The 20,890-nt window shown below is 41.2% G+C and overlaps 2 protein-coding genes across 5 annotated transcripts in view; one reads left to right on the top strand and one right to left on the bottom strand.

The window, feature by feature from the left end:
- Positions 1-11,292, bottom strand: part of Kars1 (lysyl-tRNA synthetase 1) — a 21,666-nt gene extending 10,374 nt beyond the window's left edge. The window contains exons 1-2 of one of the 4 annotated variants that reach the window (XM_074055622.1): positions 11,135-11,280; positions 1,528-1,707 (exon numbers count right to left, since the gene is read on the bottom strand). In XM_074055622.1, the coding sequence (XP_073911723.1) occupies positions 1,528-1,673 (146 nt within the window). In that variant the 5' untranslated portion in view covers positions 1,674-1,707; positions 11,135-11,280. Of the gene's footprint in view, positions 1-1,527; positions 1,708-11,134 lie in introns of all 4 variants that reach the window. The other 3 variants (XM_074055623.1, XM_074055625.1, XM_074055624.1) reach the window with 3 other exon arrangements.
- Terf2ip (TERF2 interacting protein) lies at positions 11,293-20,890 on the top strand. The gene is made up of 3 exons (XM_074055626.1): positions 11,293-12,077; positions 17,936-18,060; positions 19,623-20,890. The coding sequence occupies exons 1-3, from the start codon at positions 11,399-11,401 to the stop codon at positions 20,007-20,009; spliced, it is 1,191 nt and encodes a 396-aa protein (XP_073911727.1). The 5' UTR covers positions 11,293-11,398; the 3' UTR covers positions 20,010-20,890.

Raw genomic sequence — 20,890 nt, 5'->3', positions numbered from 1 at the left:
TAGTCAAACTGCCTGCAGCTGAATTCTGACACACTTGCCAACAATGTGACCTTGGGCAAATGACTTAACTTCTCCTAGTCTAGAAAATGCAAAGAAGGCACCCTCCCCTCAGTTGCTGTGAGGACTGAGATTTTGTAAAGGAGTGACCCTGCTATTGACATTTAGGTAGCACTCAAGTGTGAGCTATTCTAGGTATCCCTCACTATCTTAACCCTCCACACTCTGGACTTAGGAAGGAAACTATACAAATCCATATATAATTCTAGTCGAATTTCTCATTTTCCTTTTTTTTTTGATGGGATTGTAGTTTTAACTCAGGTCTTTAGCACTTGCAAAGCAGGTACTGTAATGCTTAAGTCACACCTCCAGCCATTTTGCTCAGGTTATTTTGGAGATGGGGTTTCATGAGCCAGTTGCTGGGGCTGGTCTCGAATTGCAACCCTCCCTATCTCAGCCTCCCAAGTAGCTAGGATTATAGGCATAAGCCACTAGTGCCCAGCTCATTATCCTAACTCTTGATACTTGTTACCTGAGACTCAAAAACCAAAACAATATGGGCAATCCAGGTCCATTATGATCTAAACATGGTATCTGAATCTAGAAACAAAACAGATTTGGGTAGAAAGGGATATCTAAACCACTGACAACAGTCAAATATTCTGTAATAGTGAACCATGGGAAAAGATCATGTCATGCTTGCAGGTGTTCATTTTCTTTCCTTCCTTTTTATTTTTGGTGGGGGGAAGGGGTTGGGGGTGGTGGTGGTGGTGGTACTGGGGATTGAACCCAGAACCTAATGTGTGCTAGGAAAGTGCATTAACATTTCTAACTATATTCTTGGCTCCTTTTAAATTTGGAGACAGTCTTGCTATGTTGCCTAGTCTGGCCTCCAACTTGCAATCCTACTGCCTCTACCTACCCAGGAGCTAGGATCATAGGCAGGTGTCCCCACATCCAGCTATGACCTTCATTGGCTATGTCCAATCTTAGGTTCTGCCTAGGATTATGAAAACCTGTTATCCACTCAACTCAGTGTTGCTCTTAAGTCAACTTTAAGAATAGTACAAAAAAGGTCCCATGGATACCACCAATACTAGAACCAAATTAATCTCATGAGCAAATAAACCCCAGAGAAAGACAGAAAAGGGAAAATAATTCCCATTAGAAAATTTTTTATTCAGACAAGGGTCTTTTTCTCAGCACTATCCTAAAATAAGATTCACAAGTCATCTTAAGACTATAAGAAAGTTGGGTGTGATGGCACACACCAGTAATTCCAGCGCTTGGACGACTAAGGATCAAGAGTTCAAGGCTAGCCTGGACTATATAGCAAGACCCTGTCAAAAAAAAGAAGGTGGTAGGGAGAGGACTTGAATTCACAGAGAGAAAGTGAGAAAGACTATTGGTTTTGGTAGTAGAGCTTTTTGTCTTCTTTGCAATGAGTCCAAAGACTTAGCTAAGGTCTTAACAGACACTGACAGAAAGGAACTTGCTCCCAGAGCAGTAAAGAAGGTAATGGGCACCAACCTTCTCTTATCAGAAAGTGGCTTGTCCTTTTGAAGCGCTGTGAAAGGAGCAAGTTGGCCCAGTCGAAGTTCCCTCTGACCCCACTCTGCCCAGGAGGTTTGGCGCAGGGACCCCCTAACAAGCCTTAGAGCAGCTTGCGTCAACATGGCAGAACACCCTGGAACTAATGATTACCACGACCTAGCAGAAAACAGAGATGTGGAGTCAGATGGGACAGACAGCATACATGTACCCAACCTGCATGCTTGATTGGGGGAGGGGAGCTATGCTTGTGCTACCTTCTAGTGTCCCATTTAACTTGATACCCCAATAACTGACACCAATTCTGTCAACACTAACTGTTCTGCAACTGTAACTACAATGTTCTCACCCTGGGTTATGGAAAAAAGGTGCGTATCTAGAGTTAAGTTGAATACAGGCTGGGGACATGGCTCAAGTGATGTAGTGCCTGCCTAGCAAGCTCAAGGCCCTGAGTTCAAACCCCAGTACAACTTAAAAAAAAAAAAGTCAAATACAAACAAGTTGATCAATAGCTTATAGGTGGAAATAATCACATTTTAGAACATGGGAAAGAGAAGGCAGTTTTCTGAAGCCCTGAAGTGTGGTTTCTCTCTGGAGATGAAACACCTGGCTATAAGATGGCAAAGGAAAACGTCCTTATCAGGTGAAAACTTTAGAAAATGCTAAAAGCAAGCCATACAGTTGGATGTAGCAGTACATGCCTGTAGTCCCAGCTACCTGGGAGACTGAGGCAGGAAGAACATCTGAGCCCAGGATGAGACCCTGCCTTAGTAAAAATAAACAAATAAGTACATAAATAAGCAAGCCACAAAAAAACATCTGAGTCAAAGACAAAATTAATTTGGGGTTCTAGGAACAAAGTGGAAAGGAATGGTCTTAAGACTACATTATGTTTATACATCATTACACTGGAAGGAAACAGAATTATAAGGGTTCCACTCTACTGTGTTCAGATAAATTTGAGGGAGATCTTCATTTGAGAATCCATCTGTTTTAAGCTTGGGGACAATATCTGGCATAAACTGGTGCTCATTAAAGATTTCAGACCAAGGATGATCCAAGAACAATTAATAGAAGAGATGTTAATCACAAAAATTAATTTTTGTCCATAGTTACTAGAGGACTATATGACATCAACAATAAGTTTTTTGGAAAATGTGAGGCAGTACAGTGCAGTTTGTATACAGAACAGGGGCTGTGGAAGTATAGATTTGCTACAGACTTCACTTTACATCTCTATTCCATTGCTTCATTTCAGATCAGTATTAGTATTTATTTTGTGATGCTGGAGATGAAAACCAGGGCCTTTTACATGCAGAGCAAATATTTTGCCACTAAACTATACCCCAACCTCTGGGAACACACATTTTGGTGTGTATTTGATCACCTAGGGCCACAGTTTGTTAATTTGAAAAACAAACATTAACGCTTGTATAGATGTAGCATTGGGCCTGTAGCTGCTCAAAAAAGTAGTAGCTCAGGAGATTCCAAGATGGCGGTCAGAGGGAGGAAGCAGAAAGCTGCCTCCTAAAGTAAAATCTTGGAGAGATGCTGGAGATATACCTTACAGGAAAAACCACCGAGAAGAGGCAAAATTCCACACCTCCAGCCTGCGCATAGCATCTCCACTTCACGTTAAATGGAGAAACCAGGAGGGTTCTCTCGCTGCTGCCAGACGGCAGAGCCCAGACAGCTTGGAAAGACACGGACCACAAGGCGAGCTAAGTGGCATGCGCTACTCCCACAGACAACCCTGGGACAGATCAGCATAGCCCCCTGGACAGACCAACCCCCACCCACGGAAAAAAGAAAAAAAAAAATGAATAATAAGCAATAACAACAAAAAAAACCCACATAGCAAAGAGGGCGGGGCACTGTGAACGCCGAAGAGCGGGGGAGGGGAAATCCCTCACAACAAGCCAGCTGGAGAAGGCAGGAGTGGTGGCACCTGCCCAGCAATCAGGAGCCGGAAAGCCTGTAAAAGTGGCTGTGGGAAGAAAACTCCACAGGAGAGGGGGAAGACCCACTTCCCATGTCAGCTGTAAATAAACACGCAGGCCTGAGAAAGCGGGTGCAGTGTCACCTTCCCCAGTGAGTTTGGAAAGGGGAAAGCTTGTAGCAGTGGCGGTTAGGCCCAGCAGAACTCTAAGTAAACAAAGCCTGGGGGGGGGGGGCCAGGTGAGTGTTAAGCTCACTCCTGAGCGCTGACAGCAGTGGGCAGGTGAGCCACAGCCTCATATAGTCATTCACAAAGCTGTCTCCAGATTCTTTTTTTTCTCTCTCCCTACCTTTGATAAGAAAACAACCGAACTACACCTGCATGCTGAAAAACTTACTGAAACTGTATTGCATTTGAACTTGGAACACTTTGTGGGGTTTTTTGTTTGTTTTGTGTTGTTTTGTTTTAGTTTTTTTCCCCTTTGATGAGACAATGACAAAACTACTTCTGAGACACCATCTCCAGGACTGGAGGCTGAGGAACTAACACCAAAATTATTAAGACTGAAACCTTATTGCATTTGAACTTGGAGATTTTTTTTTCATTTATTTATTTTTATTTATTTATTTTCAATCCTTTCTCTGTCTCTCTAATGCCTTTTCAGCTTACTGTTGATTAGTACACTATCTCTCCCTGTTTATATCTTTGAAACTTTTTTTTGGTTTTGTTTTTTCTACTTATTTGTTTTTCCCTTTTTATTTAACTTCTTTGCTTTCCATTTCCTCTCACCCTTCCATTCTAAATATCACCATTGTTATTATTACAAGCTAGAAAATACTTAATTGCACACAGTAGAGGGACAATAACAACATCAAAGGCAATGACAGGAAGACAGAAAAAACAGGGAAACCAGTTTCCCTACAGCAAAAAATTAGTACAAGAACCAGAGGGAAATGAAGAAAACAGATACTCAGATCCAGACTCCAACAAAATGAAGATAAACTATGCCAAAGAACCCAATGAAGTGAACAAGAACAATCTAAAAGAAGAAATACTACAGGCAATCAATGAGAATTTTATAGAAATGATACTGGATAGAGTCAACCAAAATGTACAGGAGACAAGAAATTCCAAGACAACAAAAATAGAGAATTTGAAAAAGCAAAAGAAGAAATAAAGGAAACCATAGAAGCACTGTATAAACACCAAAGTGAAACACAGAACACGAATAATACAGAGATAAATGAACTCAGGACAAAAATAGACAACATTAAAGAGGAAGGGACTCTCAGGATATGGAAAACCTCAGAAAAAAGAACGAAACAGAACTGCAAAACAAAACGGAAGGCCAATCCAGCAGAATAGAACAGAGGACAGAATCTCAGAACTCGAAAATGAAATGGTAATTAAAGGAAAAACCAAAGAACTATTAAACAATTCAAGACTTGTGAAAAGAAAATGCAAGAACTCACCAACTCCATCAAAAGACCAAACTTGAGAATCATGGGCATTGAAGACGGAGAAGTGGTGCAAGCGAAGGGAATGCGTAATATATTCAACAAAATAATAACAGAAAATTTCCCAAATCTAGAGAAAGATATTCCCATACAGATGCAAGAGGCCTCCAGAACACCAAACAGACCAGATCAAAACAGAACTACCCCATGGCATATCATCATTAAAACAACATAGAGAAACCAGAGAAAGAATATTGAAGGCTGTAAGAGAGAAAAAACAAACAACGTACAAAGGTAAAGCCATCAAAATCACAGCAGACTTCTCAAAAGAAACATTAAAAGCAAGAAGAGCTTGGGGTGAGACCTTCCGGTCACTGAATGAAAATAACTTCAACCCCAGGATACTCTACCCAGCAAAACTATCATTCAAAATAGATGGAGCAATAAAAGTCTTCCATGATAAACAGAAACTAAAACAATACGTGACCACAAAGCCACCACTATAAAAGATTCTTCAAGGGATTCTGCACACAGAAATTGAAACCCAACATAACCATGAAAGGGGAGGCAGCACCAAACTACAGAGAAAGAAAAAGCAAGAAAGTAGAGAGTAACCTCAACTTAGGTACACACAATCAAACCTTCAAACAACTAAGACAACTAAATGACAGGAATCACCACATACTATCAGTACTAACACTTAATGGACTTAATTCCCCCATCAAAAGGCACCGTTTGATGAAATGGATTAAAAAGCAAGATCCAATTTGTTGCTTACAGGAGACCCATCTAACTGACAGAAATAAGCACAGGCTTAGGATGAAAGGCTGGAAGATTTACCAAGCCAAGGGCCCCCGAAAACAGGCAAGAGTAGCCATACTTATCTCTGACAAAGTAGACTTCAAACCTACATTGATCAAACGAGATAAAGAAGGACATTCCATACTAATAAAAGGGGAAATAGACCAAAAGGAAATAACAATTGTCAACCTATATGCACCCAATGTCAACGCACCCAATTTCATCAAACATATCCTGAAGGACCTAAAAGCATATATTAACTCCAACACAGTGGTTGTGGGAGACTTTAACACCCCATTATCATCAATAGATAGGTCATCCAAACAAAAAATCATGAAGAAATCCTAGATCAAAAATATATAATAGATCAAATGGACCTACCAGATGTCTACAGAACATTTCATCCAACTTCTACACAATATACATTCTTCTCAGCAGCCCATGGAACCTTCTCCAAAATAGATCATATCCTAGGGCACAAAGCAAGCCTCAGCAAATATAAGAAAACAGAAATTATACCATACATTCTATCTGATCACAATGCAATAAAACTAGAACTCAACAACAAAAGTAAAGACAAAAAAACATGCAAACAGCTGGAAACTGAGTAACTCATTGCTTAATGAACAATGGGTCATTGATGAAATAAAAGAGGAAATTGAAAAGTTCCTGGAAGTCAATGAAAATGAAAATACAACCTACTGAAACCTATGGGACACAGCAAAGGCAGTCCTGAGAGGAAAGTTTATAGCCATGAGTGCATATATCAAAAAGACTGAAAGATCCCAAATCAATGACCTAATGGTACATCTCAAACTCCTAGAAAAACAAGAACAAGCAAATCCCAAAACAAATAGGAGAGAAATAATAAAAATAAGAGCTGAAACCAATGAAGTAGAAAACAAAAAAACCATACAAAGAATTAATGAAACAAAAAGTTGGTTCTTTGAAAAAGTAAACAAGATCAACAGACCCCTGGCAAACCTGACTAAAATGAGGAGAGAAAAAACCAAAATTAGTAGAATCAGGAATGCAAAAGGGGAGATAACAACAAACACCATTGAAGTCCAGGAAATCATCAGAGAACCTATATTCAAACAAATTTGAAAGTCTTAAACAAATGGACAGATTTCTAGATACATATGATCATCCAAAACTGAACCAAGAGGATATTAATAAACTGAATAGATCTATAACACAAAATGAAACTGAAGCAGCAATCAAGAGTCTCCCCAAAAAGAAAAGTCCAGACCTGATAGATTCTCTGCTGAATTCTATCAGACCTTTAAAGAGGAACTGACACCAACACTCCTTAAACTGTTCCATGAAATAGAAAGGGAAGGAAAACTGCCTAACACATTTTATGAAGCCAGTATTACAGTTATCCCAAAACCAGGCAAAGACACCTCCAAAAAGGAGAACTATAGGCCAATCTCCTTAATGAACATTGATGCAAAAATCCTCAATAAAATAATGGCAAACTGAATTCAACAACACATCAAAAAGATAATTCACCACGACCAAGTAGGCTTCATCCCAGGAATGCAGGAGTGGTTCAACATACGAAAATCAATAAACGTAATAAACCACATTAACAGAAGCAAAGACAAAAACCACTTGATCATCTCAATAGATGCAGAAAAATCCTTTGATAAGATCCAACACCATTTCATGATAAAAGCTCTAAGAAAACCAGGAATAGAAGGAAAGTACCTCAACATTATAAAAGCTATATATGACAAACCTACAGCCAGCATTATACTTAATGGAGAAAAACTGAAACCATTCCCTCTAAAATCAGGAACTAGACAAGGATGTCCACTATCTCCACTCCTATTCAACATAGTACTGGAATTCCTAGCCAGAGCAATTAGGCAAGAAGAAGGAATAAAAGGAATATAAATAGGTAAAGAAACTGTCAGAATATCCCTATTTGCAGATGACATGATCCTATACCTTAAAGACCCAAAAAACTCTACTCAGAAGCTCCTAGACACCATCAATAGCTATAGCAAGGTAGCAGGATATAAAATCAACATAGAAAAATCATTAGCATTTCTATACACTAATAATGAACAAACTGAGAGAGAATATATGAAAACAATTGCATTTACAAAAAAAATAAAATACCTAGGTGTAAACCTAACAAAAGATGTGAATGACCTCTATAAGGAAAACTATAAACTTCTGAAGAAAGAGATTAAGGAAGACTATAGAAAGTGGAGAGATCTCCCATGCTCATGGATTGGTAGAATCAACATAGTAAAAATGTCTATACTCTCAAAAGTAATCTACATGTTTAATGCAATTCCCATCAAAATTCCAATGACATTCATTAAAGAGATTGAAAAATCTACTGTGAAATTTATATGGAAACACAAGAGGGCACGAATAGCCAAGGCAATACTCAGTCAAAAGAACAATGCTGGAGGTATCATGATACCCGACTTCAAACTATATTACAAAGCAGTCACAATAAAAACAGCATGGTACCGGCACAAAACAGACATGAAGACCAGTGGAACAGAATTGAGGACCCAGATATGAAGCCACACGACTATAACCAACTTGTCGTATAACCAACTTAACAATGGAGAAAAGATAGCCTCTTCAACAAAAACTGCTGGGAAAACTGGTTAGCAGTCTGCAAAAAACTGAAACTAGATCCATGTATATCACCCTATACCAAGATTAACTCAAAATGGATCAAGGATCTTAATATCAGACCACAAACTCTAAAGTTGATACAGGAAAGAGTAGGAAATACTCTGGAATTAATAGGTATAGGTAAGAACTTTATCAATGGAACCCCAGAAGCACAGCAACTAAGAGATAGCATAGATAAATGGGACTTCATAAAACGAAAAAGCTTCTGCTCATCAAAAGAAATGGTCTCTAAACTGAAGAGAACACCCACAGAGTGGGAGAAAATATTTGTCAGCTACACATCAGACAAAGGACTGATAACCAGAATATACAGGGAACTCAAAAAACTAAATTCTCACAAAATCAATGAACCAATAAAGAAATGGGCAACTGAACTAAACAGAAATTTCTCAAAAGAAGAAATTCAAATGGCCAAAAAACACATGAAAAAATGCTCACCATCTCTAGCCATAAAGGAAATGCAAATTAAAACCACACTAAGATTCCACCTCACCCCTGTTAGAATAGCCATCATCAGCAACACCACCAACAACAGGTGTTGGCGAGGATGTGGGGAAAAAGGAACCCTCTTACACTGTTGGTGGGAATGTAGACTAGTACAACCACTCTGGAAAAAATTGGAGGCTACTTAAAAAGCTAAACATTGATCTACCATATGATCCAGCAATACCACTCCTGGGGATATACCCAAAAGACTGTGACACAGGTTACTCCAGAGGCACCTGCATACTCATGTTTATTACAGCACTACTCACAATAGCCAAGTTATGGTAACAGCCAAGATGCCCCACTACTGACGAATGGATCAAGAAAATGTGGTATTTATACACAATGGAATTTTAGGCAGCCATGAAGAAGAACGAAATGTTATCATTCACTGGTAAATGGATGGAATTGGAGAACATCATTCTGAGTGAGGTTAGCCTGGCCCAAAAGACCAAACATCGTATGTTTTCCCTCATATGCGGACATCAGATCAAGGGCAATCACAACAAGGGTATTGGACGTTTGATCACATGATAAAGCGAGAGCACAAAAGGGAGGTATGGGGATAGGTAAGACACCTAAAAAACTAGATAGCATTTGTTGCCCTCAACGCAGAGAAACTAAAGCAGATACCTTAAAGCAACTGAGGCCAATAGGAGAAGGGACCAGGAACTAGAGAAAAGGTTAGATCAAGAATAATTAACCTAGAAGGTAACACACATGCACAGGAAATCAATGTGAGCCAAATCCCTGTATAGCTATCCTTATCTCAACCAGCAAAAACCCTTGTTCCTTCCTATTATTGCTTATACTCTCTCTTCAACAAAATTAAAGATAAGGGCAAAATAGTTTCCGCCTGGTATCGAGGGGGTGGGGAGGAGAGGGAGGGAGCAAGGGGGTAAAGGAGTGGGTAGGGGAAGTGGAGAGAAATGACCCAAACATGGTATGCACATGATTAAAAATTAAAAAAAAAACTTAAAAAAAAAAAACTAGTAGCTCAGGTGGGCTTGGTGGTGTGCATCTATAATTTCATCCCAGCTCCCCTGTAGTTGGAGTCAGGAGGGAAAGTTAGCAGACCCTAGCTCAAAAACAAACAAAAACCCAAAAGTGAGTGAGTGGTAGGTGTGTTTAAGTCAATAGAAAGGAACGCACTATTTTCCTCAATTTACCTGAAACCTTGCTTTTCAAAGCCCAATTACTTGCTTTTCAAAATCCAATTACTGACTTAACATCAAAATCCTCTCAATTTTCCCTAAGATCAGGTTCCAAACATTTACACAAATCCATCAAATCACTCTAATTTAGGACAACCTATTAGGGTGACAGCAAGCCACAAACTTAGACATTTCCTTTACAGTTTCTCTAAAATACATCCAAAACCCCCCAGAGACACAAAAAGAAAAAAAATATCAATTCTTATGCAGAGTGCCTACAGTAATTCCTTCAGGGTTCAGCAAGAGAGTTAACCTTTACTGCTCTAAAGCAGCCATGGTATGTAAAACTTTAACCTCTCCTGCATCTCTGGAGTGGGTACTAATTATGTACTCTCCTTTGGAGCATTAAGGCGACACGCAAATCATTGCTGTGTTCTGTGGTTCAAATGATGAACCCCGGTCAAGGGGAAATGTAGTGTTAAGAGAATATAAAACGGCCAGTTACAGGGTGGGTAATCTTGATCTACGTTCATCTACACACTTCTGGAGTGGTTAACAAAGATACACCCAGCAGCGCTAAGGGCAGCCTCAATATTCACAATTCTTAGAATAACCCATAATATGCACGACAGTCCCACAACAGACTCCTTTTCATAATAAGCTTCAGAATGACCTTGGTGAGACCAAGGAAATGTTGAGGGTCCTTCCGAAAAGCTAAGGTATTTGGCCTTTTTCCAACTTTTTCACTGAGGTGTGACTCAGTTACGAAAGGAATGCATTTCTCAGAGGCAAGGGTAGTAAACTTTTCTTTCCTGTCACTTCCTAGGTTTCCCCTTCACATTTTCTTCCGACAGTAAGATGTGTGGTGGGGGTGTGAGAGAGGGTAGCACCCGCCAGCGCCTGGCCGCAGCCTGGGAGCATCCTGGCAAGAGGATGTCGTTTCCAGGGCGCGGCGATACGTCCCGACATGTGCGTAACCCCGAACGCAGGCAGGAAGACCCCCGGCAGTCATCTTGGCGGGCGCCTCGAGGGCCTTCCCAGTCTGACACCACAGAGGCCTAAAGATCTGCAACCATACTTACTTCTTGCTCAGTTTAGGCTCGCCATCCACTTTCGCTTCAGCCTCTTGCAGCGTGGCCATCTTCTCCCAGGGCCAGACCCGAAAGTAACGAGGGTAACACGACAATTTCCAGGTCAAGGTTTGAAGCCCCGCCTCTTCCGGGGAGGAAAGGGGCGGAGCCCTTGGCGCGTCGCGCTACGCAGGCGCATTGTGGGGGCTTCGCCGCGGCGCTCTGTTACTTACCAGTGTACCTAGCCCGTCGCGCTTAGGTTCCTGGGTGTCAGACATGTCGGAGGCGATGGATTTGGGCAAAGACCCCAACGGGCCCACCCATTCCGCCACTCTCTTCGTGAAGGAGGATGGCAGCTCCTTGTCGTTCTACGTGCGGCCCAGCCCAGCCAAGCGTCGGCTGTCGACGCTGATCCTGCATGGCGGCGGCACCCTATGCAGGGTGCAGGAGCCTGGGGCAGTGCTGTTGGCTCAGCCCGGGGAGGCGTTGGCCGAAGCCTCGGGCGACTTCATCTCCACTCAGTACATCCTGGACTGCGTGGAGCGCAACGAGAGACTCGAGCTAGAGGCCTATCGGCTGGGCCCGGCCTCCTCCGCAGCCCACCAGGCTCCGGAGACAAAGCCGGGGGCTTCGGGCGAGGGCTCCGCAGAGCCGGAGCCGCAGCCGCAGCCGCTCACAGGGCGGATCGCCTTCACCGAGGCGGACGACATGGCCATCCTGACCTATGTCAGGGAGCACGCCCGCTCGTCCAGCTCGGTCACAGGCAACGCCTTGTGGAAAGCCATGGAGAAGAGCTCGCTCACGCAGCACTCGTGGCAGTCCATGAAGGACCGCTACCTGAAGCACCTGCGAGGCCAGGAGCAGAAGTACCTGCCGGGGGATGAGCTGGTGAGCCCTTCCTCCCAGAAGCTCAAGCGAAAGGCCGAGCCAGACCCGGAGGCTGCAGATGGCAGGGGTGAGGGCTGCTGCGGGGCGCGTGTGGGTCTCGGGGACCCCGGTGTGCGGGGAAAGAGGTTGCCTTTGCCTGCCGGTCCTTGTGGCATCATTGGTAGCATCTCTAAGCCCCTCCGTGGACGTCAAAATTGCACCATTTCTTCTCCTCGCTCTCTTCGTTTTAACTTAGCTTCTCAATAACTGCATCTTTTGTTTTGAGACGGGTCCTAACTGTATTGCCCACACTGCCCTCCAACTCTTGGGTCCAAGTGATCTTCTCACCTCCCGAGTGGCTGGGCCTACATGTAGGCGCGGGACAAGACGTTGCATAATAACTAGTTGATTGATGTGGTTCTGTATTCAAAAGTTAACAAAAAGAGGGCTGGAGATACAGCTCAGTGGCAGAGCACCTGCCTAGCATGTACAGGCCCTGTTTTGTTTTGCGGTACTGGGCTTTGAAGTCAGGGCCTACACCTTGAGCCATTCAGCCAGCCCTTTTTTGTGTTGGGTTTTTTCAAGAGAGGGTCTCGCGAACTATTTGCCCAGGCTGGCTTTGAACTGCGATCCTCCTGTTCTCTGCCTCCTGAATAGCTAGGATTATAGCATGAGCACCAGCGCCCGGCTAGGTCCTGGGTGTGATTTCCAGCACCGCAAAGATAAAAGTTACGAAAAAAGAATACAGTATATAGAAAAATCTACCACTCTGCCTGCCTAGCAGCTAACTACCCAACCCTCCCCGCCCCAGGCTACAAAGTAACCAACTTGTGTAGCATTTCAGAGATTTCAAAGGCTCGTGTAGAAAGAAAAAAATAGTTTCTCCTATGTTCTGGTAGATACAAGTCCATTTTAAAGGCATGCCAGACCATTTCATTTTCATGCTTTGGTTTCATTGAATGCACATTCATATAAGAACGTACTGGGGAGCCGGGCGCCGGTGGCTCACGCCTGTAATCCTAGCTACTCAGGAGGCAGAGATAAGGAGGATCGCGGTTCGAAGCCAGCCCTGGGCAATTAATTCAGCGAGACCCTATCTCGAAAATACCCAACATAAAAAAGGAATGGTAGAGTGGCTGAAGGTGTAAGTAAGCCCTGAGTTCAAACCCCAGTACCGCAAAAAAGAAAAAAGAACGTTCTGGGGTGGAAGGTTTCTCCCTGATTTTGTTTAGCAAGTTTTTAACGCAGTTGAATTGCAGATTGGGATTCAGGTATGGGTTAGGACACAGTACAGAGCTATTAAGATGTTTTACTTTTGCTGTAACTGGTATTGAAAGCTTAAATGATTGAGACTTTTGTTTAAAGAGGCATGCATTTCCCCATCCACTGTCCTTTGCTTTTCTGATTCTTGGGGAGGTAAAACCCATTTCTCCTGTTGAGCATGCTTTCTAGGAATCTTGTGTTTGGTAAAAGTGACATTTCAGATTCATTCATTCAACAGATATTTTGAGTGCCAGACACTTGTCCTGCTGGGATATAACAAAAAATAAAAGTCCCTGTGGTCATGGAGCTTAACATGCTAGCTGGGCAGTGGTAAGTGCTATAGAGAACAAATAAATCAGGGTAAGGGTTGGGGAGGAGATCACTGATAAATTGATGTTTGAGCAGAGACCAAAGGAAGTGAAAGAGCAGCCGAGGAGGATATCTGGGAACAGTGTTTCAGGGAAAGGGAATAGAAAAGGCAAACTTCTTGAGGTATGGCTTGTGTGCTCCTGAAGCCACAAGAGAGTAGAATGGCTGGCATGGATAAGTGAGAGAAGTGAGTCTTGTAGGTGAGGTCAGGGAGATGGGCATGGGTGATGTACCTCATCATTTAGGACCTTCTTTTGAAATCACTGATACTGAGACTATTGGTAAGCTGTTTGGAACTGGGGCAAAATAAAGCTATATTCACCCTGTTCTTCAAAATAATGTTTTGATGATCAATGTTTAAATATAAAAATTAAAATCATAAAACAGCCAAGAAGATACGGATGAACATACTTTTTAATGTCAGCACAGTGACTATTATAAATATGGTTACTTGAAAATTAAAAACCTTGTGATAAAGTCAGAAGGCAAAGTGGGAAAAGATTCCTAACACATTTCAGTAGACTTAGGTTCCTTCCTGTACAAAGAGCCCTCAGAAGTGAGTGAGCAAAAGGAAAATTAATAGGAAAATGGACAAAGTAAAGGGAACAAGAAGATCCTGGAAAAAGAAAAAAAGAAGTGGCTGATACCAAATGCAGAATTATGTTATTAAATAAAAGTACATCACACCCTGAAGATCAGTGCAAGTCACACTAGTTTCCATGGAACCTGTGAAATAGTAAATGTGTATGTTGGAGTTGGGTTTTTTTGGCGGCCCTGGGGTTTGAACTTAAGGCCTCATGCTTGCTGAGCAGGTACTCTTACCACTGAGGCACTTCACCAGCTGGAGTTGTTTTTTTAAAAATAAATCAGAACAAGAAATTGCTATTTTTTTCTGTAAAATGGCAAAAATTAGGAGTATCCAAATTTAGTGAGTTTTAGGAAAACAAGTGTGCTCCTATATTATTAATAGAAGAAAATTAGTGTAGTTTCTTTGGTGGGCATTTTGACAATGTCTGACATTTTAAAAATGTGTGTTCCCTTAAACATGGCAGTGTTCCTTCTAGGAATTTGTCTTACAGGTGAACTCAGTACAAAGGGTGCATGGTAAAGCCAGTCTCCCTGCTACACACTGCTTCCCCTGGTTCCTGTATTAGAAGCAACAGCTGTTATCAGCCCTTGTCTAGTTTTCTTTCGCAGTATTTACTGGGGATAGAACTAAGGGCCTCCCGCTTGCTAGACAAGCCATTTGAGCCACACCTCCAGCCCCGTCCTTTGTCTGTTGTATGTCCCCTTTGCGCATAGTAATACTAGCACACTGGACATCAGTTTGCTTTAAAAAAAAAAAAAAAAACTAATGATTTATCTTGAAGTCTTTCTGTGTCTTCACATAACTTTACCTCGTTCTTTTTTCTCATTTGTCGTATTGTATTGCATTATGTGAATGAATCATAATCATTTTTTTATTGTTTTATTATTCATATGTGCATACAAGGCTTGGGTCATTTCTCCCCCCTGCCCCCACCCCCTCCCTTACCACCCACTCCACCCCCTCCCTCTCCCCCCGACCCCCTCAATATCCAGCAGAAACTATTTTGCCCTTATTTCTAATTTTGTTGTAGAGAGAGTATAAGCAATAATAGGAAGGAACAAGGGTTTTTGCTGGTTGAGATAAGGATAGCTATACAGGGAGTTGACTCACATTGATTTCCTGTGCGTGGGTGTTACCTTCTAGGTTCTTTTTGATCTCACCTTTTCTCTAGTTCCTGGTCCCCTTTTCCTATTGGCCTCAGTTGCTTTTAAGGTATCTGCTTTAGTTTCTCTGCGTTGAGGGCAACAAATGCTAGCTAATTTTTTAGGTGTCTTACCTATCCTCACCCCTTCCTTGTGTGCTCTCACTTTTATCTTGTGATCAAAGTCCAATCCCCTTGTTGTGTTTGCCCTTGATCTAATGTCCACATATCATTTTTGAAGGGGGCGCTGCTGGGTGGCCTTGAGCATGCTGTAACTTTTTTTCTGCTACTGGGGTTTGAACCTGGCTTTGTGCTTTCTAGGCAAGTGCTCTACCACTTAAACCATGCCCCCAGCCATTCTTGCTTTACTTTAGCCATTCTTGCTTTACTTTCTTTCCTTCTTTTTTCAGCAGTACTGGAGTTTAAATTCAGGGCTTCACATTCTCTTAGCAGGTACTCTACCACTTGAGCCACTCCACCAGCCCTTTTTGCATTGAGTTGTTTTCAAGATAGGGTCTCTATTTTTTTTTTTTTTTTGCCTGGGCTGGCTTAGAACCACAATCCTCCAGATCTCTGCCTCCTGAGAAGCAGGATTACAGGCATAAGCCACTGGTGCTTACTTTGTTTATTAATGTATTCCCCACACTCCACTTTATTTTTCAGATAGGGTCTCAAGATTGCTGGGGTCAGCCTCTGACTGAGATCCTCTTACCTCTGCCTCATGTATAGCTTGTTTTTTTGAGATAGGGTCTTTCTAATTCTTTGCCTGGGCTGGCCTCAAACCTTAATCTTAAGATTAAGTAGCTGAGATTACAGGTGTGCACTGCAATGCCTTGTCCTTCTATTTCTTTCTTTTCTTTTCTCTTCTCTTTCTTTTTTAGACAGGGTCTTACTGTGTAGCCCAAACTGGCCTTGAATTTATGATCCTCCTGCTTCAGCTCCCTCTACCCCCCAATGCTGGGATTACAGACGTATGTCACCATGCCTGGCTGACCTATTACTTTTTATTACAGAAAATTTCAACCACTTGTAAAAATAGAATAGTACAGTGAGCTACACTACATGTACCTGTCACCAACTTTACCTGATTATACAGTTCATGGTCAGTTTTAAAATTTATGTATGGTAAAATGTAGTAAAATATATATAACATAAAAATTACCATTTTAGCTCTTTAAATATTTCAGTTTGGTGGCATTGCGCATTCATATATGCAATTGTTACCACTATTCATCTCTAGAATTTACTCATTTTCCAAAACTGAATCTATACCCAATAAACACTAACTTCCTATTCTTCTCCCAATCTCCTGGCAACTGCCATTGTACTTTCTCTGTGAATTTAAGCCTATAGGTACCTCCTCTAAATGGAATTGTATAATATTTGTCCTTTTGTGTCTGGCTTATTTCTTTTTAGTTTGTGTCTGGCTTATTTCATTTAGCATAATACCTTCAAGGTTTATCCATGTTGTAATGTGTATCAGAATTTCATTGTGTTCTAAAGCTGAGTAATATTCTCTTCCATCAACACTCTGAATTTTGTTTTATCCATCCGTCAACTTGATTTTTCCATCATTTGTCTCCTGTGAAGCATGCTGCTATGAACGTGGGCATACTAACAACTGTTTAAGAACTTGCTTTCAGTATTTGTTAGGCATATGCCAAAAGTGCAATTGCTAGACATGATCATTCTGTTTAATTTTTGGAGAAGCTTTTCCAGTTGCATATGATTTAACAGATTTGTATATACTACCACCAGAATTAACAGTTCCAGCACATACGCAAAAAAAACCCTCCCTTTTGCTGCTCCCTAGTAGTAAATTTTAGTAAGTGGGAAAAGTGCAGAGTCAAATCCTTAGAACAAGTATAAAGGCGAAATAAGAACTTCTCTGAATTTAGGTGATTTTTTTTTGTTTTGGAGACAGTCTGGCTTTGTAGCCCAGGCTAGCCTCAAACTCCCAACCCTCCTCCCTCAGCTTTTTGAGTGCTGGGATTATATTATAGATGGCATATGGTTGTGATGCAACACAACACACAAATATGCCTTCAGCTGCTGAGAGAATTTCCTTGCCCAGAGTCCTACCTTCTTATGGCAGCCCCAAAGACCCTGTTCCTTTACCCTAACTCAATCAACTCTGAAAAGCCTTCCTAGGTCCAGAATTCCCTATGGTTTTAGTTAGCTAAGGCCTCTTTGAGATGCTTTTTTCCTTCACAACTTTCTCTGCTCTCTCTTGCTTTTCTTTTCTTCCACAAGTGTTTTCTCAACAGCACTCCCTAATAAATTCCTTCAGTGTTAATTTCCATCTTAGAATCTGCTTTTCTGAGAACCCAATTTATGATATGTTTTTGTTCGTTTGTATCTGTAAATACAAAGCAAAAGGTGAATAAAGCTTGAAGAGTATTTTATATGCCAGAGCCTAGGAATATTACCACTATTTAGATAGTACAACTTCTTACAAGCAAGAAAACAGATGTCTTCTCAGAAAAGGGTAGACTTACTCCTGGCACAGTGCTCACATAGCGTGTATTACATTTTGATTTATGTGAGAGAAGCTAATGCTAATCTAGTCTATTCTTTTTAATAGAACCACAGAATAAGAGAACTGTAGACTTGCCTGAAGAAGAATATGTGAAGGAAGAGATCAAGGAGAATGAAGAAGCAGTCAAAAAGACACTTGTGGAAGCCACCCGGGAGTTTGAGGAAGTTGTGGTATATTAACTAGATGTACTCATATTTTTTTTCTGCCTCCATTCTGCTTTGAAACTGGTATCCCATCTGCCCATTCACCTACCTGAGGCCCATGAAGAAGAGAAGTTAAAGACAGAAGAGGAGAAGAGAAAGTGGGACTGACCTAGGCTTTAGGCTTCACAAAGCTTTTAGTTTTCGGCAGGACAGCTTGAGTGGGAGAGAAAAATCAGGCAGAGTAGGGACAGTTATATTTTAATAGCACAAAGCTTCCTGCTTTGAGAACTTTGATCTCAGTGTAAGTTTTTCAGAGTTAGAACAGTGGGGCTGGTGGTGTGGTCCATGTGGCCTAGCAAGTGCCTGGGCCTGAGTTCAACCCCAGTAAAAGTTTGTAGTTTTTTTTTTAATCAAACATTGAACTTTGTGTGTGCGTTTAGAGCTTCGGGGGAATGTTTTTGCTCTTCTGTATTCAGGCTAGCTTCTAGTATGTTCTGGAATCCTACAATAGTAATAGCTGTTGGGAAAAGCAGCTACAAACTAGTGAAGATGAATGCTTTTATAAAAACCCAAATTATATTCTCTAAGAAGAAGGATCTTACTAAGTAACTTTTCTTATTAGCACAAACTAAAATGGCTAAGATTCTTCTTTTTTTTAGACAGGGTCTTAAGAACAGGCTGGCCTCAAAGTCATGATCTTGCTTCCTCAGCCTCCCAAGTGCTGATATTACGGATATGCACCACCATGTCTGGCAGGATTCAGTATTTTGAATTTTTTTTTTAAAGGAATTGTCCCACTGTGTGTCCCAGACTGGCCTCCAACTGCCTCAGCCTCCCGAGTGATAGGATTACAGGAATACACCACTGTACCTGGCTAGGATTCACTCTAAAGAGGGAAATAATTTACGCCTTCTGAGTGAAGGAATACACAACTTCCAATGGCTTTTGGTCTTTTTTTTTTTTTGGTGGTGGTACTAGGGTTTGAACTCAAGGCGCCACGCTTGTTGGGAAGTCCCTCTGTCACTTGAGCCACACCTCCAGGCCTCCCAACAGCTCTTTACATGGCTCTTCTCATCTAGCATGCTTTGTAATGTGCCCAAATATAGTATAGCTTGGAAAGTGTAATATCATACAGCAATGTCAAATACTTATTGAGTATGGCCATTGGTAGGTGCTGGGGATGTAGTGATGGGCAAAACATACAGAGCTTTATAATCTGGAAGTGAAGTCAAGCATTTAACAAATGATCTAATGAACATATGTACATTCATACTTGTGTATCTGTCTCTCTCCATGTATGTATATATACACACATGTATTTTCTGTTTTCAGTGTAGCTTCTCATTTGTTGAAAGACCATAGTTAATTACATTTATATGTATGTATGCATATATACACATACACATATACATATATGCATACATACATGGGTATAAACATGCATATCCAACATAGCGAATTAGAAGAACTTGAAGGAGTCCAGTGTAATTGATAAGCAAAGAGTAAGAGGTGGGAGTTGGGGAGATCACATATTGCAAGAGTTCCAGGTTGAGTAATTAGGATCTGATCTTCTTCATCGTTCCCTGTAGGTAGACGAGAGCCCCGATTTTGAAATACATATTACGATGTGTGATGATGATCCTCCCACACCTGAGGAAGACTCAGAAACACAACCTGATGAGGAGGAAGAAGTTTCTGCAGCCGAGGTGGGAGCTGCCATTAAGATCATCCGGCAGTTAATGGAAAAGTTTAACTTGGATCTGTCAACAGTTATACAGGCCTTCTTAAAAAATAGTGGTGAGCTGGAGGCTACTTCCTCCTTTTTAGAGTATGGTCAGAGAGCTGATGGATACCCCATTTGGTCCCGGCAAGATGACTTAGATTTGCAGAAAGATGATGAAGCTACAAGAGCTGCCTTGGTCAAAAAATTTGGTGCTCAGAATGTAGCTCGGAGAATTGAATTCCGAAAGAAATAATGGGCAAGATAATGAACACAAAAAAGTCGTGGCAGATGAGTCTATGAAAAACAGTTGTGGCCGTTGGGATTTTACGTTGAAACTGGCACTTATCTTCTGACCAATGTTGCTGCTGTTCTGCATCCCAGGTTTTGTAGCCAAGCAGAGTTATGTGGCAGGATAAAATAAAAGAAATTGGCTATACTTAGAGCTCTGTGGCAAGTATCAGTGTATTTTTTTAAAGGAAAATGTAAACTAGAGAACCTGGTAAACCTTACGTTAAATTGATTTTAAAATCTTAAAAAAAAAAAAAAAAAAAGAAAAGGAAAGGAAATGTAAAACAGAGAGGTTGGTCTACATAGTAGTAATCCTCTGTTGGTATGTAACCCTTGCTGTATTGGTGACAGGAGCCAGTGACAGTCAAAGGAGGAAAACTAGGAGGTCTAGGTATTTTTTACTCACTATAAATAAGAGCCTCCTGTGCTTTGACAGAAGTTCTAGATTGTGGTAGATTCCAAATCAAGACTCTAGAAATGTGGGAAGATTTAATTATAAGACCCTTGACATGGACTGTCCTAAAGCATTTCATACTCCAGTGAGCTCTGATTTCTGGACTTTGAAAATTCTATATTCACTTTGCTCATTGGCTGTTGTTTGCTTCAAGTCCTCTCATCCCAGTCTCTAGTATCTGTTTCTTTACCTACCACTCTTTTTTTGTTTTAATACGTAAAACCCTAGAGAATCTCAAGAGCTGTCTTATTCTCTGTTAATAGCAATTTTTTTTATTATTATTAAGCATAGTTTTGTGCTAAAGACTGTGCTAGACTTAAAAAATAGTGGATTGGTCCACTTTGTTGTGTTTCTCTTGTTGAAAATAAATATACCTTTGTATTTGAGTCTCA

The sequence above is a fragment of the Castor canadensis genome, chromosome 15 (assembly GCF_047511655.1).
Source record: "Castor canadensis chromosome 15, mCasCan1.hap1v2, whole genome shotgun sequence".
Taxonomy (NCBI): Eukaryota; Metazoa; Chordata; class Mammalia; order Rodentia; family Castoridae; genus Castor; species Castor canadensis.
Note: the sequence above shows the minus strand (reverse complement) of the source record. Positions and strands in the feature narration are given on the sequence as shown.

What these genes read in the sequence shown, in the direction of transcription:
- Terf2ip (XM_074055626.1), top strand. Translation starts at nt 11,399, where the DNA reads ATGTCGGAGGCGATGGATTTGGGCAAAGACCCCAACGGGCCCACCCAT. An exon ending in GGAGGCTGCAGATGGCAGGG is followed by an intron (nt 12,078 to 17,935) that starts GTGAGGGCTGCT and finishes TCTTTTTAATAG; the next exon opens with AACCACAGAATAAGAGAACT. An exon ending in GGGAGTTTGAGGAAGTTGTG is followed by an intron (nt 18,061 to 19,622) that starts GTATATTAACTA and finishes CGTTCCCTGTAG; the next exon opens with GTAGACGAGAGCCCCGATTT.